The following is a 23,988-nucleotide window of genomic DNA, read 5'->3' as shown; positions in this document are numbered from 1 at the left end:
GAATATTTTTAAATCACAATTTTAAAACTAATCAGTTTCCCCATTTGCCATCTAAAGAGAAGTTGATCATGTTTAAGTGTGTCACTTACAATGTAAAACAATTTTCAGCAATATTCTATAGTTTGATTATTGAAATTCATCTATTATGCATTTCATAGAATTCATTGAGCTCTATCTTATAATCGTTTGTGTCTTGCTGCTTTCTTTCTTAATAATTCACAGTGGAAGTGTTCTATTCTCATATTTCAAAGCTAAGAAGTCCAAATTAGAACCCAGTGTTCAAGGCCTAAAATCCTAAACAGTCCTCGTGACTGTGCTCATGGAACATGAAGGCTTCCTTTGGGGTCATCTAGTGGCTCATCTAGTGGGCCCAACTGTGGCTTGATAACCTGCTCCCTCTAAAATCATACTGTTTGTTGTTTGTCCATATGCTGCCTTCCTCCTAGGACTTCTAGCAGCAGAAAGTAGGTATCCCTCTAAGGTTTCTCTTTTATGCAAAAATGTTTGCTTTGCATGGTTCGTAATCAGCTTGACTTTTCCTTGGCTGTTTGTGTTTAGATGTTTAAATATGAATTTTAACACTGTCTGACTACAAAAATAAAAACTTGGGCATATTGATTTCCTGAGGTACTGTTAACCCAAATAATATTCAGTTCTTACTTCTTTTCTAAGAGAAAAAAGAGGCAGTGTTAAAATTACAAGCACAGTTAATATTATTTCACATCTGAATTTCAAACACAGGTACATTAATCCTGGGGGAAGGGTAACATTTTTTATAGTTTGCTTTCAAGAAAACTTTCAGGGTAAGTGAATTTTTCTTTGACAATTATATGAGCTATGAGTGTTTTTCATTACTTTCTGAGTCTATTTTCAGTTTATTAATATGTGGGTGTGAAATAACTCTGAAATCATGTCTCATAACAAGTTTTACCATCAAATAGGTATTTATAAGGAATAATATAATGACTAGACTTTATAAAATATGTAGTTGATTATATGAGAAAATTAAAATAAATGTACATATACGTACAAATGAGTATAAATAACAATCTAGATAAAGTGGGTGGATTGTATCAATGTCAGTCCTCTGGTTCTGATAATATACTGTTATTTTATGACTGTAGTTTCCAGTAAGGGAACTAAGCAAAGAATACAAGGGATCTCTTTCTGTTATTTCTTACAAATGTATATGAATCTACAGTTATCTCAAGGGACATTTCAGTTAAAAAGTAAACCTCAAAATTGTGTTGACTAGGAGAAAAAGTAGATAAGAAACAAAGACAAATTAGAAAACCTAGTTGTTGATATGGAATTCATTGTCACATTTTCTTGCATTCGTTATTGGCAGTTCAAACTACAACCTATTTAATTTAAATATCACCATGTGTTAGTATAATTAATGACCTCAACACAACAGCATTTTATCATCTCATAGTTTCTGAGGCTCTGGAATTGGGGCATGGCTTAGCTGAGTGCCTCTGGCTCAATATCTCTCATGAGAATACAACTCAGAGCGGCCATACCACTGAAGGCATAACCCTGGGGATCGCCTTCCAGGCTCACTCACATGGGTATTGACTTGCTTCACTTCCTCCCTGGCTGTGGGCTTCTCTGTAGGGCTGTTCGCACTATGGCAGCTCAGTGCCCTCACATGAATAACTAAAGATGGGGCAAAGGTGCGAGACAGCACCCAAGACAGAAGTTATCTCAGAAGTAACATCCTATCACTTCTCCCCCGTTCTGTTCATTAGAAGTGAGAAGAAGCTCAGCACTTACTTGAAGGGAGGCAATTGCTCATACTGGATGGGCAGGATCAGAGGAATCTATCTTAGAGTCTGCCCACACATACAAATTAACTAGTAAAATGTAAGACTATTTCTATTGGAGCTTTTCCTTAGTTATAAAGCCTTATGCAGAATGTTACTGAAATACTTGGAAAAATGTATACTCAAACATGTTGTTGTTTGGAAATACAGACCATTTTAGTATACATAATGACATTAGAATTACTACATCCACTCTCTGACAATACACATGTAGAGTTTATTTCCTTAAGCTAATAAATTGGGGGACTTTTGTATCTTAATTGACACATGAAGAATCAAGGACATTTATTACCATGTGTAACTTTTCGTAACTTGAGCTGGCTATAGTGTACATACTTAAGCCCAAAGCACAATTTCCACTGCAGTATTCACTATTGCTTATAAGTTGGTGGAAAAACAGAGATGCCTTTGTGCCATGGAAAGAATAGTATTGACTATGGATTGAGGATGGGGAAAAGAGACTGACTACAATGAAACAAGAATAAGCAAAAATGTATAACTGGGCAATGGTGGCTCACATTCTATGTAATCCTAGCAATTCAGGACTCCTCAATAACTAGGAGGCTGTGGGAGCAAAGTCCATGAGACTCTTAACTCCAATTAACCATCAAAAAGCCAGAAGTGAAGCTGTGGCTCAAGTGGTAGAGTAGCCTTGAGGGAAAAAAAAAGCCCAGGGAGAGCACTCAGGCCCTGCATTCAAGCTCTAGGACCTGGCACAAAAAAATTATACTATATTTCTAAAATTACATTCCTATTGCATGATAAGAATGTGTGTGCAGAAAACATTGTTATATTAGCAGGTCACTTGCTATAGAATAGGAAAGAGGTTATTGATTAGTCTTCAGGAGAATGAGTGTGGCCTATCATATTAAAATCCTGAATTTGTTTAGTGATGCTTAATTTTGTAACTATACATATAATTTAATAAATACATTGTAATAACTTCAAGAAAAATAGGCATATCAAAAAGCCCATTGAACAAGAGGCATGACTCAAGTGATAGAATATCAGCCATGAGCGACACACAAGAACTGGAGCAAGCCCCATTTCCAGCACAGAAAAAAAATGTGTGTACTCTTTACCTGACTGTGTAACTGTACATCGCCTTTATAATAACAATTTAAAAAACTCATTGAATAAGGCACTTGAGATTTTTGTCTTTCATTCTGTGTAAATTTTTCCTGAGAATTGAAATCTTTGCTGAGGTATTAATGGGTAAAGTGGCTGATAATAGACAATCTGCCATTTACTTTAAAATGAATGAAAAGTAAGATGAATTGATGGGTATGAAACCAAGAGTTATAGGCCCTAGTCCCAAACTCCTGAAATTTCATATTAAGGCAGTCCACTTGCTCCTAATAAAAATAGATGATAAAGGATAAAGAAGGAGATTTATTACAGAACATAGCCATAGATGACAGCATTGCTAGGCACAAGTGGCTCATGCCTGAAATCCTAGCTTCTCAGGAGGCTAAGATCTGAGGATTGTGGTTCAAAGCCAGCCTAAGCAAGAAAGTCTTGTGAGTCTCTTATCTCCGATAAAATATTCAGAAAAAGCCAGAAGTAGCACTGTGGCTCAAGTGGTAGAGCACTAGCCTTGAGCAAAAGAAGCTCAAGGACAGCACTCATGCCCAGAGTTCAAGCCCTAGGACTGGCAAAAAAAAAACAAAAAACTTTAGCCATTTTGGGGTATAGATGTGAGCTTTAGGCTTCATAGAGAAACAGCTGGGGACAAGAGGAGAAAGGCATGCATAATAATTAAACACTTCTAGTCACAAGTGTACCCTGATTGGCCTTGTCCCTGGAGGGGTTCCAGAGAAGTTACCATTTCTTCCTCTGAGAGGAGCAAATAAATCACTTGTTGCCTGACAGTGGTAGTCTATCCTGAGCTTTTGGCTGTTCTCTTCCTTTGGGTCGGTTTCTCCTTCTGATACAAGATGCAGTAGATCCTGGCCTTCCTAAAGCTCAAGGTAACTTCAGGAGAAAAATGGCTCAAAGGACATAGATTCAAAGTACCTAGCTTTTATCTTGCTCCTAGTGAATGTACGGACCCAAGTAATGAATCACTGTTTCTCAGCAAAAAAAATAGTTTACATACCCTTCCAGATAGATAGCAAACAGTTAACAGAGGGCCTAGGCAGTGAGTACAATTTTTTCAAATTTCCAACATTTTTGGAATCTTTCCTAATTAAATGTGGAGGGTTGTGTTTCGAGAAAGATTTCAAACTACTTTGACACTAAGAACTTTTTAGTTTAAACATTTTACTGTTTATTTTTCTGTAGTCCTTGTGGGTTATTTTTACTCAATAAATTTTTTTCATGAGACTTTCCACTCTTGTTTTGAACCCAAAGGTTCTCTTTACCTAAAAACATATTCCTCTTTGAAGAAACAGGCTTAGAAATCAACTTAGAAATGCAATACATTTATGCTTTTTTTTCCATCGTAGTAGCAGAAAACTTTTTGAAAAACTTCTTATATCACTGAGATTCTTTGACAAAGTAGAAGTGTTCAGAATATGGTTATGAGTTTTACATACACACTTGATTACCAAGTAAACTAAGCAAAAAATAAAGTAAAATAGTTTTGGGAAGGCAGAGCATAATTCTAACAGATTGACCAAAATTGTGAAAATTTTGGCCAAGGGCTAAGGGGGAAAACTCTTATTAAATATAATTGAGATTAAAGAGAAAATATAGATTGGCTGTCACCTGGTTCCAAATGCAAATTATTCTGGTGCATCCCAGGATGTACCAAACAGGGCACTGCACTGTCTCTGAGCTTTTTTGCTCAAGGCTAGTACCTTACCACTTGATCCACAGCTCCACTTCCAGCTGTTTGATGCTTAATTGAAAATAAGACTCTCAGTGGCGCTGTAGCTCAAGTGGTAGAGTGCTCGCCTTGAGCTGAAGAGCTGAGGGACAGCGCCCAGGCCCAGAGTTCAAGCCCCACGACCGACAAAAAAAAAAAAGAAAATAAGAGTCTCACAGACTTTCCTGCCCTAGCTGGCTTCGATTCCATGACCCTTAGATGTTAGCCTTCTGAATAAGTAGAATTATAGGCATGAGCCACCAGCATACAGCTATTTGTTGATTTTTTGAAATATATTTTTATTTTCTTTTTTTAATACATTTTTATTGTAAAAATACTGTACAGAGGGGTTAGAGTTACATGAGCAAGATAATGAGGACATTTCCTATCAAGCATTATAAATATATTTTTATTTTCTTTAGAAAGCTGAACAAATGAGTTGCCATTGAGCAGAGCAGTTTATGAATACAGTGCCTCTTGGTCAATGTTGATTTTTTAATATACAGAAATACTGTTTCACTGGTATTTTTATTGTAGTGTCCTAAGTCTAGAAGTTTATAACTGACTTTCATAACTTGATCATTCTGATATCATTTAATTCTGCTGGGGGGCAGTCAGATTCAGAATGACATTGAGGACTAATTTCTTTACTTCAACTCTTGCTTTCCAAAGTTTTCAATAGGGGATGAATAAAATTGACTTTCAACTAATTTCTAGGTTTTTTGCCACTTTGAACAAAGTAAAAGTCCTAAAAAGTGTACATAGAAGGATGTATTTCAGTAATGCCCTCATATCCACTCAATGTTTCCAGTGAAAGAATACCAGTAAGCATGGTAGGCATAATTATCCAAAATTTAAAATTATCATAGGTAATTGAGCAGATGAATGATCAAGTTAGCACACCCATACCATAAACTGCAAACCAGCAATAAAAAGGAACAAACTAGCAGGGAACTTGTGGCTCATGCCTGTAATCCTAGCTACTCAGGAGGCTGAGATCTGAGGATTGCAGTTCAAAGCTATCCCAGGCAGGGAAGTCTGTGAGACTCTTATTTCCACTTAACTACCAGAAATACAGAAGTGGGGCTGTGGCTTAAAGTGGTAAATCACTAACCTTGAGCAAAAAGAACTCTAGGACAGCACCCAGGTCCTGAGTTCAAGCTCCAGGACTAACTAGGAAAAACCAAAGACGCAAATTATTAAAATATAAAGCAATCTAGGGGAAATGAATCTCCAGAGAATATGCTGGGTGAAAAAAAATCCCCAAAAGTTATATACTGTGTGGCTTCATTTCCATACCATACTTAAATGGGCAAACTGATAGAAATGGAGAACAGATACTTTCCCAGGAGTTAGGGGGAGAAAGGATGGGAGAGAAATGAGTATGTCTACAAAAGGACAAAATGAGGGATCTTTGTGCTTGGAATGTTCCAAAGCTTGACTCTCAATGTCACTCTCCCCTGGTTGTGATATTATACTACAGTTTTGCAGTAGGGTACTATTGGAAGAAACTGGATAAACTTAGATCTTTATGTGCTTTTTTAAAAAAATACATATATATCTATAATTGCCTCAAAACAAAAAGCCAAAAAAATTTAAATAGCCACAGTAATTTCCATGTGGATAACCACATGATCCAAAAGGTTAACATAAACAGTTGTTGCAAAAATCTGTAGCCTAACTAGCAGCTTTCTTTTGCTCTTGTAGAAAACTTAGAACATACGGACAAGAACTTAACGAAGTATAAATAGGAAAATGAAACTAACTACCATTTCCTTTTCAGTGTACTTCACTCCTGTTTCTCCTGGCTTTGTGTACATATTTTATTTGTTCATCATAAGTAGGAATATATAGTTTATGTGGCTTTTATTCCACTTTCTTGAATTTTATATCATAAATGTTTTCCTGCATTTTAAAAAATTCTTCAGTTTTTTTTCCATTGGGCCACATATTTCCTTATGTGGATAGCCTATAACTTATACAGTCATTATTGATTAGATTTATCTTCTGTCTTATATAAGTATCATTATACATAAGTCTCCTACTTTTTGCCCCATAACATAGATTTTTGTTTTAAGAAAGGGAAATTATTAATTCAGAGTGCATGGAGTGCATGAAGATTTTAAAGGCTCTTTAATACATATTACCAGATTGCTTTCTGGAAAAATGGTAGTGATTGGCTGTCTCACCAATAAGTGCATGGTAGTGAATGAAGTCTAAAACAGAAAGAATTATAATCAGTTTATCTTTATCTTAAAAGGGGTTTCTTAATGTCAACACTACTGAAAATTTAGGACAGATAACTGTTTGTGGGCGGGGGCTATTTAACAATATCCCTAGCCTCTAGGTATAAGATGCCAATAGCCATCTTTCCTCTGCTGTTGCCACAACCTAAAACATCTGCAGTCTCTTAAGAAATGTCCCCTTGAGGAACAAAATTGTCCTAGTTGAAAACACTGCACTGTGAAGGCTTAAATGTGCAATGAAACACTTATTCTTAGATTTTCACTGATGTATGTAAATGTTCTTGAAGCTTCACCTCTATCATTCTTTTTTATAAAATACATGTGTGCATATTGTCTACAGAGTAAAACAAGTTGATCATTTCTTTAAAGCTGTGTACATGACTTTGATGTTCCTCAACATCTCAACTTTCTAATACCTGCAGGTATTAGAAATCTAAAGAATCTTGACAATACTTCCATTCACTTTGCTATACAGAAATGAATTTAACATGGTATTTGAAGCTATCAGGATACCTACCCTCTGTCTATGTCTTTTGGTTAAGAAGGACCTAATACTGTGAATCACTTAGGTTCTCTTGTATGTAAAAGAAAAAGAAAGATCGAACTGGGATTTTTTTAACTAACAAAAGTTTGATCCTTCAAAGAAAAAAACCTTCCAAAGCTTATTTTATGTGGCAGAAGCTCCCAAGGTCTTATCCCCAAATCTACAGCTGGCTGTCCTTTCAGTTCTTGATGGAATGTCCTTGTGTAAAAAGTACACCTATATTGTTTCTGTATTTCAAAACACCTTGAAGATTTTGACACCCATCTTGTCTTACTGATTTATAACTTACTGCACCCAGATCTTCTAGTAACTCAGTTATAGGTGGTGACTTCCTTAATTTAAGTAAGACCAGCTTCAGTTTATTTTGGAAAATGAAGAATACACGAATACCTGGTTGAGGACTCACTGAAAATACTCTGCTATCAAATGATAAGAGATTCATTGAAGCTTCTCTTCTGGTAAAAGCACTAAGCTTTGAAGTTCTCATGTTAGTTCCTTGCCCATAAGTGTAAGCTTCAGGTCACAAGGATTAGTTTGATGCTGACCTTCTGTACTAGCCGCTTGTTTTTTCTTCATCCCCTTAGGAGCAGTGTCTCAGGTGCTGGACAGCCTGGAAGAGATCCATGCACTTACAGACTGCAGTGAAAAGGACCTAGATTTTCTACACAGTGTTTTCCAGGATCAGCATCTTCACACACTGCTGGATGTAAGTTGTTTTTTTGTTTTGTTTTTGAAAAGTTAAATATTCACCATACCTTTTTACTTTGCAGAAATTCCTAAATGTTCATCATAATAACCATTTTTTCAGTTACCTTAATCCTAGAAGAAATGTGGCAAATCATCCATCATAGATTCAGTATGTGTATACTATAAATTCAATATAGCCTCACAAGCCACACTAGAGAAATTACATATCTTTATCTTTCTAAATAATATGTGCACATAAGTGATGTATGAGGATATATATGTGTGCGTTCATTTACTTATATTTCTGTGTGTGTGTGTGTGTGTGTGTGTGTGTACAGGAAGATAAGTAAATAGACCTCCCACTCTGCTCAAGTTTGGCACTCTACTACTTGAGGTCTATTTCCAGCTTTTTGCTGGTTAGTTGAATATAAGACTCTCATGGCCTTTCCTCCCTACATTGGCTTTGAGCTGTTGTCCTCAGACCTCAGCCTTCTGAGTAGCTAGGATTTACAGATGAGAGCCACCTGTGCTGGGCATGATGATTACTTATATTAAATAACTCTTACTTTGGGCCCCAGAAATTTGTTCTGTCTTATGAATAGTTTAGTAGCACTGCATTGTCATGATATTATTCATCATTATCGTCATTATCATTGACATTGTAATGTGTTATTTGAATTAGACTATCATTGCTCCATGGGGTACCAATGGGTTTGTAGTTGGGAAGTTCCCGCAGCTCTGTTCTTTCCGAGGACTGGTTAGTGGGACATAGGAAAAAGGTTACAGCAATGTGTAGAGCTCTTGTTTATTTCAGTGTGGCCAGTGGTTACATCACTGCAGAGATTTGCTGAGCTGTTTGAAAAGATCAAGGAGTTTTTGTGTTTGAAAAGCTCAGAGAAGTTCAAATTAGTTTTCAAAATTGTGTTTTTCTTACTGGTGTCAGAAGGTATGTGAACACACCAAGCTTGAAGCCACAGGGAAAAATGCAAGAACATTGAAGGTTTGGACACAAAGTGGACTGTTTAGACACAGAGCTGGGCTGTTACTTATTCCCTGGTGCAGAGTTTCTCAGACCTCCTTGGAGACATAACGGTTGAATAACTAGCACACTGTTTGGTAGAAATTGTCACAATTTTTTTTTTAAAAACTGTCATTCCCTTTGGGTTCTTTTGAATTTCAAGCCTAAAGGATGTCAACATTATCAGCAGCTGTCCTGCCATTACAGCTGGACTTGGAAAGAAGCTGCTAGACTGAAAACAGACCAGACCTATTAAAAACTTCAGCACAGTAGTAGTGTTTGCCTAATACATGCTAGGCCCTGGGTTCAGTCACTGACACCTTAAGAAGAAGAAGCAGTGTTTAAAAAGAAATGTACTTATTACCTTACTTATGTAACTCTAACCCCCTGTTCATCATCACCTTTACAATAATTTTTTTGAAAAAAATATAAAGAAGAAGAAGAAGAAAGAAAAGAACATGCTGTTCTCTGAATTTTGGAAACAAGTGGTACACAGGAGCTTCAGAGCTGGAATTGATGGCTAGAAGACTGACTAAGCCCAGAACTCCAGGGAAAAAGCTTTAAAACCCTGGCCATCCATTTTTCTTCCTTACAATGTTCTATAGCTCTTACTTTTAGCTTGTTTTGTTTTACAAATCAAAATTATTTCCTTTTTAAGGGTTTCAAATCATGAGACTCTGACATAGTTTTATGGACAATTAATTGACTTAAGGTTGCTATGTCCTGCAGAGCCATTTTATGAAATATCTTTATCATATTTATGCTATTACTGTTAATTCAGTAACATTCTAAATAACTAAGTTTTAAGCCATACTTTTTAAAACTGACTAGAAAAAACAGGATTAAGTCCTTGGAGATGACTAAAGATTATCTTTGGACTGCAAATGGACCAGACCCATTAAAAGCTCTGCAAGCTCAGAATTCAAAAAGGCATTAATTAGGATTTGTTAGATGGGAACAGAATTACTACAGTGTTGAAAGTCCTGTCATTTGCAGCAACATAGATAAACCTAGAGGGTATTATATTTAGTGAAATAAGCCAGGCACAGGCATGTACCACATGATCTCATTCACATGTGGAGTCTAATAAAAATGGATCTCATAAAAACAGAATAGTCATTGTGAGAGGCAGGAACTATCCAGGGGATGAAGTGATAAAGAAAGGTTGGTCAGCAGATCCAAAGTTACTACAAGATAAGAGCAATGGGTTCTGGTGGTCTATTGCACAATAAGATGACTATGCTTAACAAAATTTATTGAATACTTCAAAATAGCTAGAAGAGAGGATTTCAAGTATTCTCACAACAAAGAAAAGCTAAATAAATACATAAAGTGACAGGCTAATTCATTAATTTGATTATTACACAATGTATACATATATCAAAACATCACACCACATTCTATAGATAGGTAGGATGACTAAATGTCAGTTTCAAAAAGGGTTAAGCACACTAGTTCCAGAAAGAAGCAAATGTTTTCTGATTTGAATTCTAGTAAATCTAGTTTAATCTGTAGTTAGAAATGGATACAGCCTTCTCTAAATATTTATTAGCTAACCACTTCCACCCTGGCACATTTTGTAGGGAGAAATACAGAGGCATGAGGAGGAACTGCTTGGTCCAAATTGTTCCAGCCTGCATTTAAAAATATAAACCACTAGTGTTGAGATGGTCTACATATAAAATGTGTAGATCAATTTTAGTAAAACAAATTTTAGGCTCAGTTGGTAGGGCAGTAGCCAATGAGTAAAAGCATCAGATACCAAATTCAAGTCCCTGTCTCAAACCAAAAAAAGAAAAACTAAATTTTGGCATAGGTATTAGTTTGCTAGGGCAGCAAAGCCCAAGTGTCTCAAACAAAGTAGCCTAAAACAACAGCAATTTAGTGGAGCACCAGTGACTCCTAACTACTCAGAGGCTGAGATCTAAATATTGCAGTTCAAAGCCAACAGGGGCAGGAAAGTCTATGAGACTCTTATCTCCAGTTAACTACCAGAAAACCAGAAGTGGCACTGTGGTTCAAGTGGTAGAGCATTAGCCTTGAGCAAAAAAGAGCTCAGGGACAGCGCCCAGGACCTGAGTTCAAGTCGTACAACTGACTTAAAAAAAAAAAACAGCAATTTATTCTTTCACAGTTCTGTAAGTTACAAAATGCTACATCAGGTATCAGCAACCTCCAAAGGCTCTGGGGAAAAATCCTACCTTGCCTCTTCTGGCTTCCTTGGTGTGCCTGGCTTATAGATACATTGCTCCAATCTTTGCCTACAGTCATTACATCAGTCTCCTCTATGTCTGTGTGCTTATCTGAGTCTTCACATGGTCTTCTTATAAGGATACCAGTTAATGGATTTGAGGCCACCCTAATCCTATATATCTCATCTTTTAAAAAGAGCTGCCATTTCCAAATTAGGTCACATTCTAGAAGTTCTGGGTAGACATGAATTTAGGGGAGGATGGAATTTAACCTAGTGCTGCATGAAAAACTGATTTTACCATGAATTACCTCTTCAAGCATGAGGAAAAAATTACACAAATCTCATATTAAATAATGAAATAAAATAATGAAATATAACCCTGTCAGTCATTCAGCTTTCTGAGGAATAAATGGTAAAATATAGTCCAAGTCTTCATGATACTTTGAATGAGTTATGGCTTGGAATCTGTGTATGATATGTTGAATGGTAAGTTGATGGGTAAGGTTTTGGTGATTTTTAGTTTTCAGATTAAAAAGCATTTTTCATGATAGAGATAATATTTAGTCTTCCTTGGTTTCTTGTAGAAATTTTCCTATTATAAATGTTTACTTTGTAAGTCAACAATGTTATAAAACATTGCTAAGTGACACATTTATCTTTCTCTCTGCCAAATTTTGAGGACCAAATTGTAAACATTCACCCACCATCTGTCACACCTCTGAACAACTGCCAGCATTTGTTCTGTGCTGCTGTTTCCATAGTAAATCTGATGCTACCTCATTAATATTCTCTTTATAGGAAATCTTTGAATTGTTTCCTGAAAACCTAGGCAGCAATTAAATTAATAAAGCAAAAAACTAACTGCCATAACAACTTAATTTAGTTACTAGTTTATAAGTAGACTTTTTGAATAGATTAAATGATGTTTTACAATATTGCATTAGAAATAAACTGGTACTTGGAAGCATCCATATTTTCAATGGCTGACATCTCCATTATGTTTTACTGTTTGGGGAGAGTTAAGAGTTTTTCCATCTGGCCTTGAGTTGGCAGTTGAAAACTACAACTCTTGATTTACTGTTTTGGGAGTTTTGGGTGTTTTAGTGTTTTGTTTTTGTTTTTGAGATGACATTAAATTAGGAATCATGTTTAGAATAGCCTGCTTTTAGAACCCAGAAGTTTCCTAAAGGGGGAAAAATGCAACTTTAATAACAATCTGCTAAAAATGTTTTTGAGCACTTTGTGGGTCTAAGAATCTGGAAATGCCAAAGCTAAGTTTCTCGTGACTTTGTAGTCCACTCAATTCTGCGCGTAAATGTTTGGAACACAGGACCTTAAGAGATCTAGCAACTGACCACCTCTCAAAATCCCATCCAATTAAAAGAATCGGGTTTTGTTAATAGAAAGCAGCTTGGTTGCTGGCATCTGACCAGTGGTGGTGGTCTTTGTGCTGTTTACTTCCTGGAGCTGAAACTGTTTATGGAAGTGTACTGTTGCTCACTGTGGTCTACATTTTTATCAGAGGAATGTGTGCTACTTCTCTGAATGCATTAGAGACCACAGGGGTCCCTCTAGCTCCTATGTTTGTTCAGATGAATTCCTTCTTAAAGCCAGGATTTGATATTTACTCTAGAATACCAAGAGTAATGAATCAGCTTGTCCTCTGTCCCACTGTTACCCAGAGTGCCATTCTCTTTTTATGACACCATCATCAACTTTACCAGCAAGCAAAGGATTTTTCAGAAAGCCTTCAAAGTGCAACAATACTGATTCTTCTTTATGCTATTCTTTCTGAAAGGAGGGGGTCTGCCCTACAAAAGAATGCAGTAAGGCCAGTTAAAGAATGTTTGAGGAGCAGTTTGCAGCATTCACAATCCAAGAAATAGCTGTTTTCTTCTTGGTAACCCTTCACATATGGTCTCCTAAAACCGATGCTGTCAGCCTTTATGGTGATCTGTTTTTAACTTTTCATACAGCAATTTTTTTGCTGCAGCTGCTTGTACAAATGCTCAGTGTTTACTCATGTGAAAGAAAAAGCTGCATCAAAAGCCAAAATTAATTAAATAAGATACAATGTAACAAACCTAATGTAACATAAATGTCTCTTAAAGCAGCAAACTAATAGTGAGGTGTTCATTTAGTATAAAAAGCATTTGCTTATAATCATAGATGCTTACAAAAAGCAAAGTTTGAAAGTGAAGCTTTAACACATTTTTTAAAAAATAGGAAATTCATATCAACTGTAAAAATTTCTCACAGTTGAGCAAATTCTTGTATCTGGTATCAAAAGTACCCTCTCTTAGAAGGTTTTACTAAAACAAAATAGTATCTGCTTACATAGTATCTGTCTTCCTTTTGCTTATTTTTTATTTTGCTCAAGAATAGGCAATGTGATTTGTTTCCTATAGGACTTAGTTTTAAAACCTATTTGCCAACTTTAAAAAAAAGAACTAGAAAACAAGCAAGTTAGGTCATTTGAGGCCAGTGTTGGAGTTTCTCAGTAAGAGCTGCCAACTGACCAGAAATCCATCACATTGGCCTATATTGTTAAACCACCAAAGGGACAGTCTTGAGATTGAACTAGGAGGTTCAAGTAAGTCTTAATTTCTTGGATTCAAAAGTAAATGCCCATAAGGGCAATGTCCTAATAAGCCAAAAACAAAAGCAGCCCTGTGTATAGACAAAATGTGAACCAATCAAGGGCTCCCTTACAAGTGTTTTTCTGTCAGAGTCCAAAGCATTTTTCAACTCATTCAAAAAAATCTGAAATTAGTCCAGATTTTTTTTGGTGCCAGTCATGGGGGCTTAAATTCAGGGCTTAAATTCATTGTCCCTGACCTTCATTTTTGCTTAAGGCTAGCATTCTACCACTTGAACCACTGCATCACTTCTGGCTTTTTCTAGGTAGTTTATTGGAGATAAGAGTCTCATGACTTTCCTGCCTAGGCTAGCTTTGAACCATGATCCTCAGATCTTAGCCTCCTGAGTAGCTAGGATTACAGGTATGAGCCACCAGCACCTCTGGTCCAGATTATCTTACCTTTTGTCAGAAGAAAACTAGAATTGTGGATTTAGTAGCATGTTAAATTGAGTAGTATATTATTAGCCAGCTTGGGCCTCTTCTTACAGGTAAGGAGATATTCCTTATATATAGCTTATCTTGTGCTAGCATTTCACTGCTATAATTTTAGTCTAAAGCTTTCCTGGGGTATCAACTCAAGAGTTTCTAGCCACTAAGCATAGTGTTCAGGCCATTTCCAACTCAGATTATCCAGTATGAGCTGTAGCCTGTGCAGGGGTGACCTAAACTCCATGCTAGAACTCTTGCTTATTTCAGTCACTAGGTTTGTAGATTTGGCACACACTTTTAAATAAGAAACAAGTTCAGTTTAAGATTTGTACAGTTTGGCTATTTGCATGTTTTCAGAATGTTTGGGTAGAGAATTATCTCATAACATAAACTATAATGATAATGTTCAAAGAAAATAGAAGGAGATGCTTCAGATGAGTGCAGTACATTTGTTTCCATGAAAAAAGAGAATCATCTACAGGGCTAATGTTTAAATGCTTCCTTCAGCTGTTTATAAAAATTAACTTGATAAATAAGGCTGCAATAAACATAGTCGTGCTGGTAGCTTCAGTATGGTCTTGTTTGTAAACATTTGGGTAAATGCCCAAAAGTGGGATTGCTGGGTCATTGGGGAGCTCTATGTGGAATCTTTTGAGGAACCTCCATACTACTTTACAAAGTGGTTGAATGAGTTTACACTCCCACCAACAATGCAGTAAGGTTCCCTTCTGTCCACATCCCCTCCAGCATCTGTTGTTATTAGAATTCTTGATTATAGCCATTCTAACTGGGGTGAGGTGGTATCTCAATGTTGTTTTGATTTGCATTTCTTTTATGGCTAGAGAGGTTGAGCATTTCTTCATGTGTCTATTGGCCATCCTTCTTTCCTCTTCAGAGAAGTTTCTCTTTAAGTCTTTAGCCCACTTATTTCTTTTTTTTTTTTTTTAATTTTATTTTATTTTATTTTATTTGAGAACATACTGTACAGAGGGGTTACAATTACATGGGCAGGAAAATGCATACATTTCTTACCAAGCATTGCAGCCTCCTCCTTTGTTTACCCTTCACCTCCCTTCCCAGCCTCCCCCTCCCCCCCCACCCAATCATACCCCCCCTCCCCCCCCCCACCGACATTGTAAAGCTGGTTTTGACATGACATTTTGTACTTCTCATTGTTGCAACAGGTCCACCTGAATCCTTAAACGACTTGTTTGTCCCCGTCTCCTCCACATGTTATACTGACATCAAATATAGTGAAAGCGGGGGTTACACTGTGGGGGAGGGACATACAAAGCAACAAAGAAATAATATTATAAATTCGTTAGAAACACATGCATGAAAGAAACAAAAACATTAAAATACATATTTGAGGGTTCGTTTTCCTAACATCACATTCTCTGATTTTTTTCCACTTGACTCATACCTATACTAGATATTGCAAATAAGGGAAACCATGGGACCTATGTTTCTTTGGGCCTGGCTTACTTCACTTAATATAATTTTTTCCAAGCCTTTCCATTTCCTAGCAAATGGGGCAATGTCATTCTTTCTGATGGAGGCATAGAATTCCATTGTGTATATATACCACATCTTCTTGATCCATTCATCTACTGAGGGGCATCTGGGTGGTTCCATATCTTAGCTATGGTAAATAATGCTGCAATAAACATAGTTGTGCTGGTAGCTTTAGTGTGGCCTTGTTTGTGATTATTTGGGTAAATGCCCAAAAGTAGCCCACTTATTTCTTGGGCAGTAGTTTCTTTGAAGATTTGTTGTTGGGGGATTTAATTTTTTGAGTTCCAGGTATATTGGAAATTTCACAGAATACAGGTTTTTAGGAAAAACACATTGAGTACTGACAAGATAGGCATTTTTTAATCTGTAAAAGAAAAAAATGACCCAAATGATTTTGATTTTTGTAAATCATAGTATTACAATGATAATATTATACATTCAGTGATTTGTCAAATGGACAGGTTATATAAGTTCTTCACAGAATTTATCCTTAGATATCATGTTGTTTAACAATGCTAAAAACTTTTACTTGGGTATTTTCCTCTTTGTTTTTGTTTTTAAGAAATAGAATGTCGCTATGTTGCCTACAGTATTCCTGAACTTGTGGACTCAAGTAACCCTCCTGCCTCAGCTTCTCAAGCAGTTGGGACCACAAGTGCCTGCCACCATATTCAGCTCTTCCTTTCCATGTTTTTAAGCTAAAAAGATACCAAGTTTATATGTATACTTCAGCAGAATAAGATGGAAAGATGATTAGATTTTAGAAAGTCTTCTCCTATCTACAATTTCAGAAAATTAGCTCTAATGCAGCTAACAACTCCCTGTATTTTATTTTATTTTACCATCTGGGAGCTTCAAAGGCTTCTTCATTTCCATGAATATTTGTTGAAAATCAACTATGGACACCACAGTGCTACAAACACTAAAAATAATGCAGAGATGAAGATATCACACTTAAAACACAGTGGCATTACCTTTAAATCAAGAAAGAGACAATTACATGCATTTTGCCATGTCTGGCCAATGTGAAGGTAGTTCTTAATAAAACAATGATAACAATAACTTTAAATAACAAAGATTTATAAAATAAAACAAATACATCATTACTTTCCAATGTACTCTAGAAATTCATAGGTGCCTATAAATTACTTAAATAAAAATTACCTGTGTTTTAGTATTAAATCACCTTTTCCTAACATGTTAAATTTCAAATGTATATGAAAAAAATTACATTGCCTATGGATGACTGATCCTCCCAGTTCCCCGAGAAAATGTGACATGACAACCTTGTTCCTAGTCAGCTAACTGCTGCTGCTGCTGGTGTTCCTCCTCCTCCTCCTCCTCTTCCTCCCTCCTCCTCCTCTTCCTGCCTCCTCCTCCTCCTCCCTCCTCCCTCCTCCTCCTCCTCCTCCTCCTCCTCCTCCTCCTCCTCCTCCTCCTCCTCCTCCTCCTCCTCCTCCTCCTCCTCCTCCTCCTCCTCTTCTTCTTCCTCTTCTTCCTCCTCCTTCTGTACTTGTCCTGGGGCTTGAAGTTAGGGCCTAGCCACTGTCTCACTTAGCTTTTTCCCTTAATGTTGGTGTTCTACCACTTGAGCCACACCTCCACTTCCAGCTTTTTGGTGATTAATTGGAGATAAGAGTCTCATGGACTTTTCTGTCCAGTCTGGGTTTAAACCCTGATCCTTAGATGTCAGCCTCCTAAAAAAGCTAGGATTGCAGATGTGAGCCACCAACCCCATTCTCTTTTAAATGTTGGTCTTGATGAATAATGCAAAAACTATGAGTACAACAAAGACTTCTATTTTAGGACTAAGAAAATGGTAGAGAGAGAGAGAATGGATTATGGTCAAAATGGAACTCCATTTAATACTTTGAATGTAAATTAGAAGTGACATATTACTAATTTCATCTTTATGTTGAAAATTATGATCTCAGGACATTGGAATTGATTATCAATACTAGTTTTAGTCAGCTTTGTTCAAAACATCTGGAATGGAGAATGCAACCTTCTAGTGGAACTGTGCCTACTCTCTTGAGACAAATTAGGCATGTCCCTGTAAGAGCAGATCTATTTGTGAATGAGATGGTGTAAGACAGTTTGTTCCCCTCATGACTGATCACATTTCCTTGTTTTCGCCTTGGTGCTGTGTGGGTTCTTTTTTTTTTTTATTAAAAAGTGCTGAAGTTGGGGTGACTAATTTTAATTTCTTCAGAAAAAAAGACTAATGAATTTATACATTTTTTGTTTTGTTTTCCCCCTAGAAATAATTTATTAACATCTTCTCCCTCAGTACTCAGTTTTATAAATACGATTATCTTCACATTTGAAGAAAGCATATAGAATAAAAAAAACATATATTTTGACATTCCAGTCCACCTTGAATTTAAGCTTCAAGAGCAAATTACCACCCTCAAGCCAAGTTCAGCCAACCACTTGTTTTGTAAATAAAGTTTTACGTAATACAGCCTTGCCCATTCATTTGTGGATTAATAACAGCTGCTTTTGCCCAGTATCACAGAGTTGAGTAGTTATGACACTGATCGGGCCCCAAAAGCCTAAAATAATTTCTGGCTGACCATTTTGTGACATGGCAAGGCTTCTAATTGATTGGCTAATAGCTTTAAAATCATATTTAGTATATCTTTGCATGCAGCCTACAAATAGCATTTTCTATAGTTTGTTTCCCTCTTCAGATATTGCTGAAAGTATCTCCCTGGCATGAGGCAATGTGTATTACTGATTTCAATATAAGTTGAAAAGATCTGGTGAAAGAAAAGACAGCATATCAACATGTCAAGATCTCATTCCCTGCTGCTCTGGCTGTATAACCTGGAATGTAGCATACTTCTCCTCACTGAATGTCAGCTTTGTCCTCTGTGTTAGTTGGCTTCCAGTTATTGTCACAAAATACCTGGGATAATCACCCCATACAGGGGAAAAGTTCATTTTGCTTTACAGTTTTGGAGGTTTCAGTCTGTGGTTGATTGGACCTGTTGTTGTGGACCTGTAATAAGGCAGCATATCATGTCAGGGATGTATGGTAGAGGAAATTGCCTACCTCACTGATAGCCAGGAAGCAGAGAGGAAAGGGCTTCACTCCTAATATTACCTTCAAAGATCTCTCTCTCTCTCTCTCTCTCTCTCTCTCTCTCTCTCTCTCTCTCACACACACACACACACACACACACACACACACACACACACACACACACAGAGTAACCTAACTTTCTCCCTTTAGACTCCACCTCTTAAAAGTTCTACCACTTCCATATAGCAACCACAGGCTGGTGGCCAAACCTTCAGTATATGGGCCTTTGGGTGGCACTTATCTAAACCATAGAATTTTGTCAAGAAAAGGAATTTAATCTCCTTTAAACAAAGGAATCGAATTAGGTTGATATCTAAGATGTCTTCTACCCTAAAAACTTAATGAAAAAAGGCAGATTTAAAATATACCCTAGGGGCTGGGAAGGTGGCTCAGTGGTAGAGCGCTTGCCTTGCATGCCTGAGGCCCTGGGTTCGATTCCTCAGCACCACATAAGCAAAAAGAAAAAAAGCCAGAAGTGGTGCTGTGGCTCAAGTGGTAGAGCGCTAGCCTTGAGCTGAAGAGCTGAGGGACAGCGCCCAGGCCCAGAGTTCAGGCCCCACAACCGGACCCCCCCAAAAAAACATAAAATATACCCTAAAAAAGATGAAATTAAATGTGGCCAAAAATGTATTTATTTTCAAGGGAAAGGGTTTTTTTTTAGGAGAAGTGATATCTGCTTTTTAAAGATGCAAGCTAAAATAAGTCTTCCCATTACATTTTATTTTTATGTTACAGATATCTATTTATATTTTCTGTGTGCTAATCCAAATACTCATTTTTTAAGGAAACATTAATGAAACATCTACTTTGTGTCTTCAGCCTGGGAGATGCTATTACCTAATGTCAGAGAACTCAAGGGTCCAGACATAGACTAGGGAAATAAGCCCTTACACAGCATGTTCTATAACCATGAGCCTCAGGCAGCTAGTTCCTTCTTGGCTGCTGATGCCCATGGTATGGCAGACATCCCAGTGTTGATGCTGTCCTAGGTAGCTAACATGCAGCTTTGACATCATTTGTGCACTCCTCAGCTGGCTCCAGTAGTAACCTCTTAACTCCTTTCCTCAGGTGCTACCACAGCCCCTCTTTCTAGATTCTTCTGCTCTGTCGCAGGCAGTTCTCTGGAACAGGGCTCCATCAAGATGGCTCAACCAAATTGCCTTCTATGGTATCTCCGTGACTCACGAAACACATTCTTGCCCCAAATAAGTTCTGTTAAGTGTGAAGTGCCCCAGATAACTTCCAATCACAAAAGAGGCAGACACCAGCCTCTTCTGTTGGGACCTAAAACACTACATGCCAAGCCTTTTGTCAGCATATAATATGAAGATGGCCCATGAGTGAGAACTCTATAAAAATACCAGACTCTTCACTGGTATTTAAAACACTTCAATGGTGCATCACATTGGGCCTTTACTCCATTGATAAGTTTTATTTGTCTGCTTTGACACCTTTTACAAATGCTTCCTATTTATTTAAAAGTATCACTGAAGCCAGCACCAGTAGCTCACTCCTATAATCCTAGCTACTCAGGAGATCTGAGGATCACCGTTCGAAGCAAGCCCAGGCAGAAAAGTTCCCGTGAGACTCTACTCTTCAATTAACCACTCAAAAGTAAGAAGTGGTGCTGTAGCTCAAGTGGCAGAGCACTACTAGCACAAAGAGGCTCAGGGACAGCACCCAGGCCCTGAGTTCAAGTCCCACAACCAACAAAATGTACCCCTGAAATATTTTGAATCTCTAAGACAAAAAAGCAGAGAAACTTGGCATATTGTGCATATACATCCATTAGGGCTTCCCCCTGAGATAGATTCAGTTGATATTGCTTAGGACCATACTACTCTCAGATCTCCAGGGCAATCAAGCCATCCTAAGTTTCTGGGCCTGTGACTAAATATGTCTGTGGAATTTGTGGGATCTTTAAAAACAGGTGTGGTCTTCATTTTCATCTCTAAAATCTTGTAAATAGAACCCCACTGCCTAGTACATAGTAGAACCTCAGTAATTTCAAGGTAGGTAAACTGATGGATAGATGAGTAAGTGTATGGATGAGTCAACAAGAAGTTACTTCTCTCTTACGGTGACCCTTCCTGCTTCAGTTCATTCTTGCCTGTGTAGTTAATGAGTAGGCAGTTGTGATTCACAGTGTAGTCATCTTAGCCACATGGACTCCATCATTTCCTACCATTAATTCCACAGAACTTTAGGTAAATGTAATGGAAATCCATAATGCTAGACCAAAGAAGCTGTAGGTGTAAGCACCAAAGTAGAATCTTGCAAGTATTGATTCCAGGCACTTTCATGCCTGCCACCTGCAAAATCATTGCAAGGCTATTTTACCACTGTGTCTCAGTTTTCTGTATGTAAAGTGGGAATCTTAGTGATACCAACCTCATGAGATTATAAGTTAAGAGCTTAGACTGGTAACTAACATTTAGTAAGTACTTTATAAAAGTAGTAATTATCATGGTTAGTAATAAGGTCAAGTATCCCTTATCTGAGATATTTGTGAACAAAAGTGTTTCAAATGTTGGAATTTTTCCACATTTGGAATATTTGTATATACATCGTGAGGCATCTTGGCAATGGGACCCAAGTCTAAGCACAAAATTCAATTGTTTGATATGTACATTGCCTGAATGTAATTGTAAATAATATTTTTAGTTCACTTGGATTTTTAGTTCAACCCTTCATGTGAGATCAGCATTCAAGAAGTTTTGGATATTGAATGTTTCTGATTTTGGATATACTCCAATTAGGGATGTTCAACCTAAACTACTACTTCTCTCAAAAGTTAGCACTGGGTAGAACACTCAGGGATATATTAAAGCACAGATTTCTAGACAATCATCGCAAATACCACTAGGGCCCAGGAAAATCTCTCATGAGCACCCCAGCTGATGCCAATACAAGTCCTCCAGAATGAGGCTAGAGGTGCACTGCAGTGGTAAAGCACACATGGAAACCCTGGGTTCAATCTCCAGCACCAAATGTGTGTATTTTATCATTTATTACATATATTGTTTATATGATATTTTTATTATATTGTATATTTTTTCTAAAAAGAAGGAAAGAAAATTACAATCACATAAAACCTAGAGGACTCTAGTTGGCATAGTAAGACAAAATCAAAACTCAAGTCTAATTTGAGGAATTAGTGGGGTGTTTGTTGCTTTGTGAGTAAGAATAAGCATAGAAACTAATCCTAATCATATTTGAAAGTATTGCTTGGTTAAGAAAAAGGTAAAATTTGCTTTTTTTATTCATTTAGAACTTTGCTTCATCATTAATATTTTGAAATGTCAGAGATAACTACATGTCTTTTTAAGTGATATGTAGAAATATATACATGTAAATAGATATATAGATATATGCCAGTCCTGGACCTTGAACTCAGGTCGTAGGCTTTTTTGCTCAAGGCTAGTGCTCTACACTTGAACCACATCTCCACTCCTGGCTTTTTAGGTAGTTCATTGGAAATGAGTCTCATGGACATTCTTGCTTAGGCTGGCTTAGAACTTTGATCCTCAGATCTCAGCCTCCTGAGTAGTTAGGATTTACAGGCATGAACCACAGGTGCCCAGCCATTGAGTGTGCACTCTCATTCTCCCTCCTTCCTTCCCTCCCCACCTCTGTTGCTCTCTCTATATATTTTATTGAGAATACTAACTTAGCATGAGATCTGCCCTCCTAATAATACAAGACAATAGTATTGTTAACTTTAAGCACCATGTCATACAGCAAATCTCTGGAATTATTTATCTCGTGAGTATACTGTATTTTATTTTTAATAAGTTTTTTATTGTGAAAATACCATACAGAGGGGTTACAATTACATGAGCAAGGTAATGAGTACATTTCTTATCAAGCATTGTTGCCTCCTCCTTTGTTTTTCCCTTACTATCCCTGCCCTCCCATCTCCACGACTATACTCCCCCCACCCCCGCCAAAGTTGTAAAGTTCATGTTTTGACATAGCATCTTGTACATCTCATTGTTGCAATGGATCCACCTTTGTCCCTATTTAAACAATTTGTTTTCTCCCTTCCCCTCCCTAAATTATACCAACATCAAATACAGTGAAAACGGGTTATACCGTGGGAGGGGGGTAACATACAAAGCAACAAAAAAAAAAATCACCTAATAAATATGTTAGAAACAATAGCAAGAAAGAAAAAACCACTTGTGTCCTTATCTTGAGGTTCATTTCGCCTAACATCATCTTATCTGAGCTTTTCTGCTTGTCTCAGACATATACTAATTATTGCAAATAAGGGAAACCATGACATCTATGTTTCTTTGGGCCTGACTTACTGTATTTTAAATGTATACTATATTTTAACTTATGATTCTTTTTGTTGTTGTTGTTTGTTGAGGAGGTCATTTTGTTTGCTTGTAAGTGTTCTTTGTGTGTGTGTGTGTGTGTGTGTGTGTGTGTGTGTGTGTGTGTGTGTGTGTATGTGTGTTACCTGTTTTTATACCTAATCTGGGAAACTTCACTATTCACAACATTAGTTCTGTGAGAAAAATACATTTCCTAGTTCCAAATTTCAATTGACAATCTTTAGAGATAGGAAGTGACAAGAAGATGGAGCCCATCCGTGCATAAGCTACAGCATTGGGCAAGCCATCTATCATGAGTTCCCTAAAATTATTAATACAGTGGTTTAAGTAGACCAGCAGTTTGCTATTTCTTTAACCTCACAGTACTTTCTTAATTAATGGCATCCTTTAATAGCCCCTGGTCTGTTTTCACATTGTTCTCCATAGGCATTCTTATGTAGCATATGGCCCAAATATTTACAAGTCATAAAGATTTATCTTGCAATCAGTATGAACAAATGAAAAGATCATGTTTCCTGTCAGTTCTCAGCTAGTATTGGTATGCAGCATGAAGGAAAGAACAAAAAAAAAATCCCCACCTATTTTAGAGAAGTTAGGAAATAGAAGCTTTTAAACTCACTAGGGTCATTTTTAACTTTCCACTTTCAA

The 23,988-nt window shown here is 37.1% G+C and overlaps 1 protein-coding gene across 9 annotated transcripts in view; it reads left to right on the top strand.

Moving 5' to 3' along the window:
- Window positions 1-23,988, top strand: part of Cask (calcium/calmodulin dependent serine protein kinase) — a 345,788-nt gene that overhangs the window by 262,712 nt on the left and 59,088 nt on the right. For all 9 annotated transcript variants that reach the window (XM_042683597.1, XM_042683593.1, XM_042683598.1 and 6 more), the window contains one exon: window positions 8,010-8,131. In XM_042683597.1, the coding sequence (XP_042539531.1) occupies window positions 8,010-8,131 (122 nt within the window). The remainder of the gene's footprint in view (window positions 1-8,009; window positions 8,132-23,988) is intronic.

This window comes from Dipodomys spectabilis, unplaced genomic scaffold (genome assembly GCF_019054845.1).
Source record: "Dipodomys spectabilis isolate Male_0828 unplaced genomic scaffold, ASM1905484v1 ptg000082l, whole genome shotgun sequence".
In the NCBI taxonomy this organism is placed as follows: Eukaryota; Metazoa; Chordata; class Mammalia; order Rodentia; family Heteromyidae; genus Dipodomys; species Dipodomys spectabilis.
Note: the sequence above shows the minus strand (reverse complement) of the source record. Positions and strands in the feature narration are given on the sequence as shown.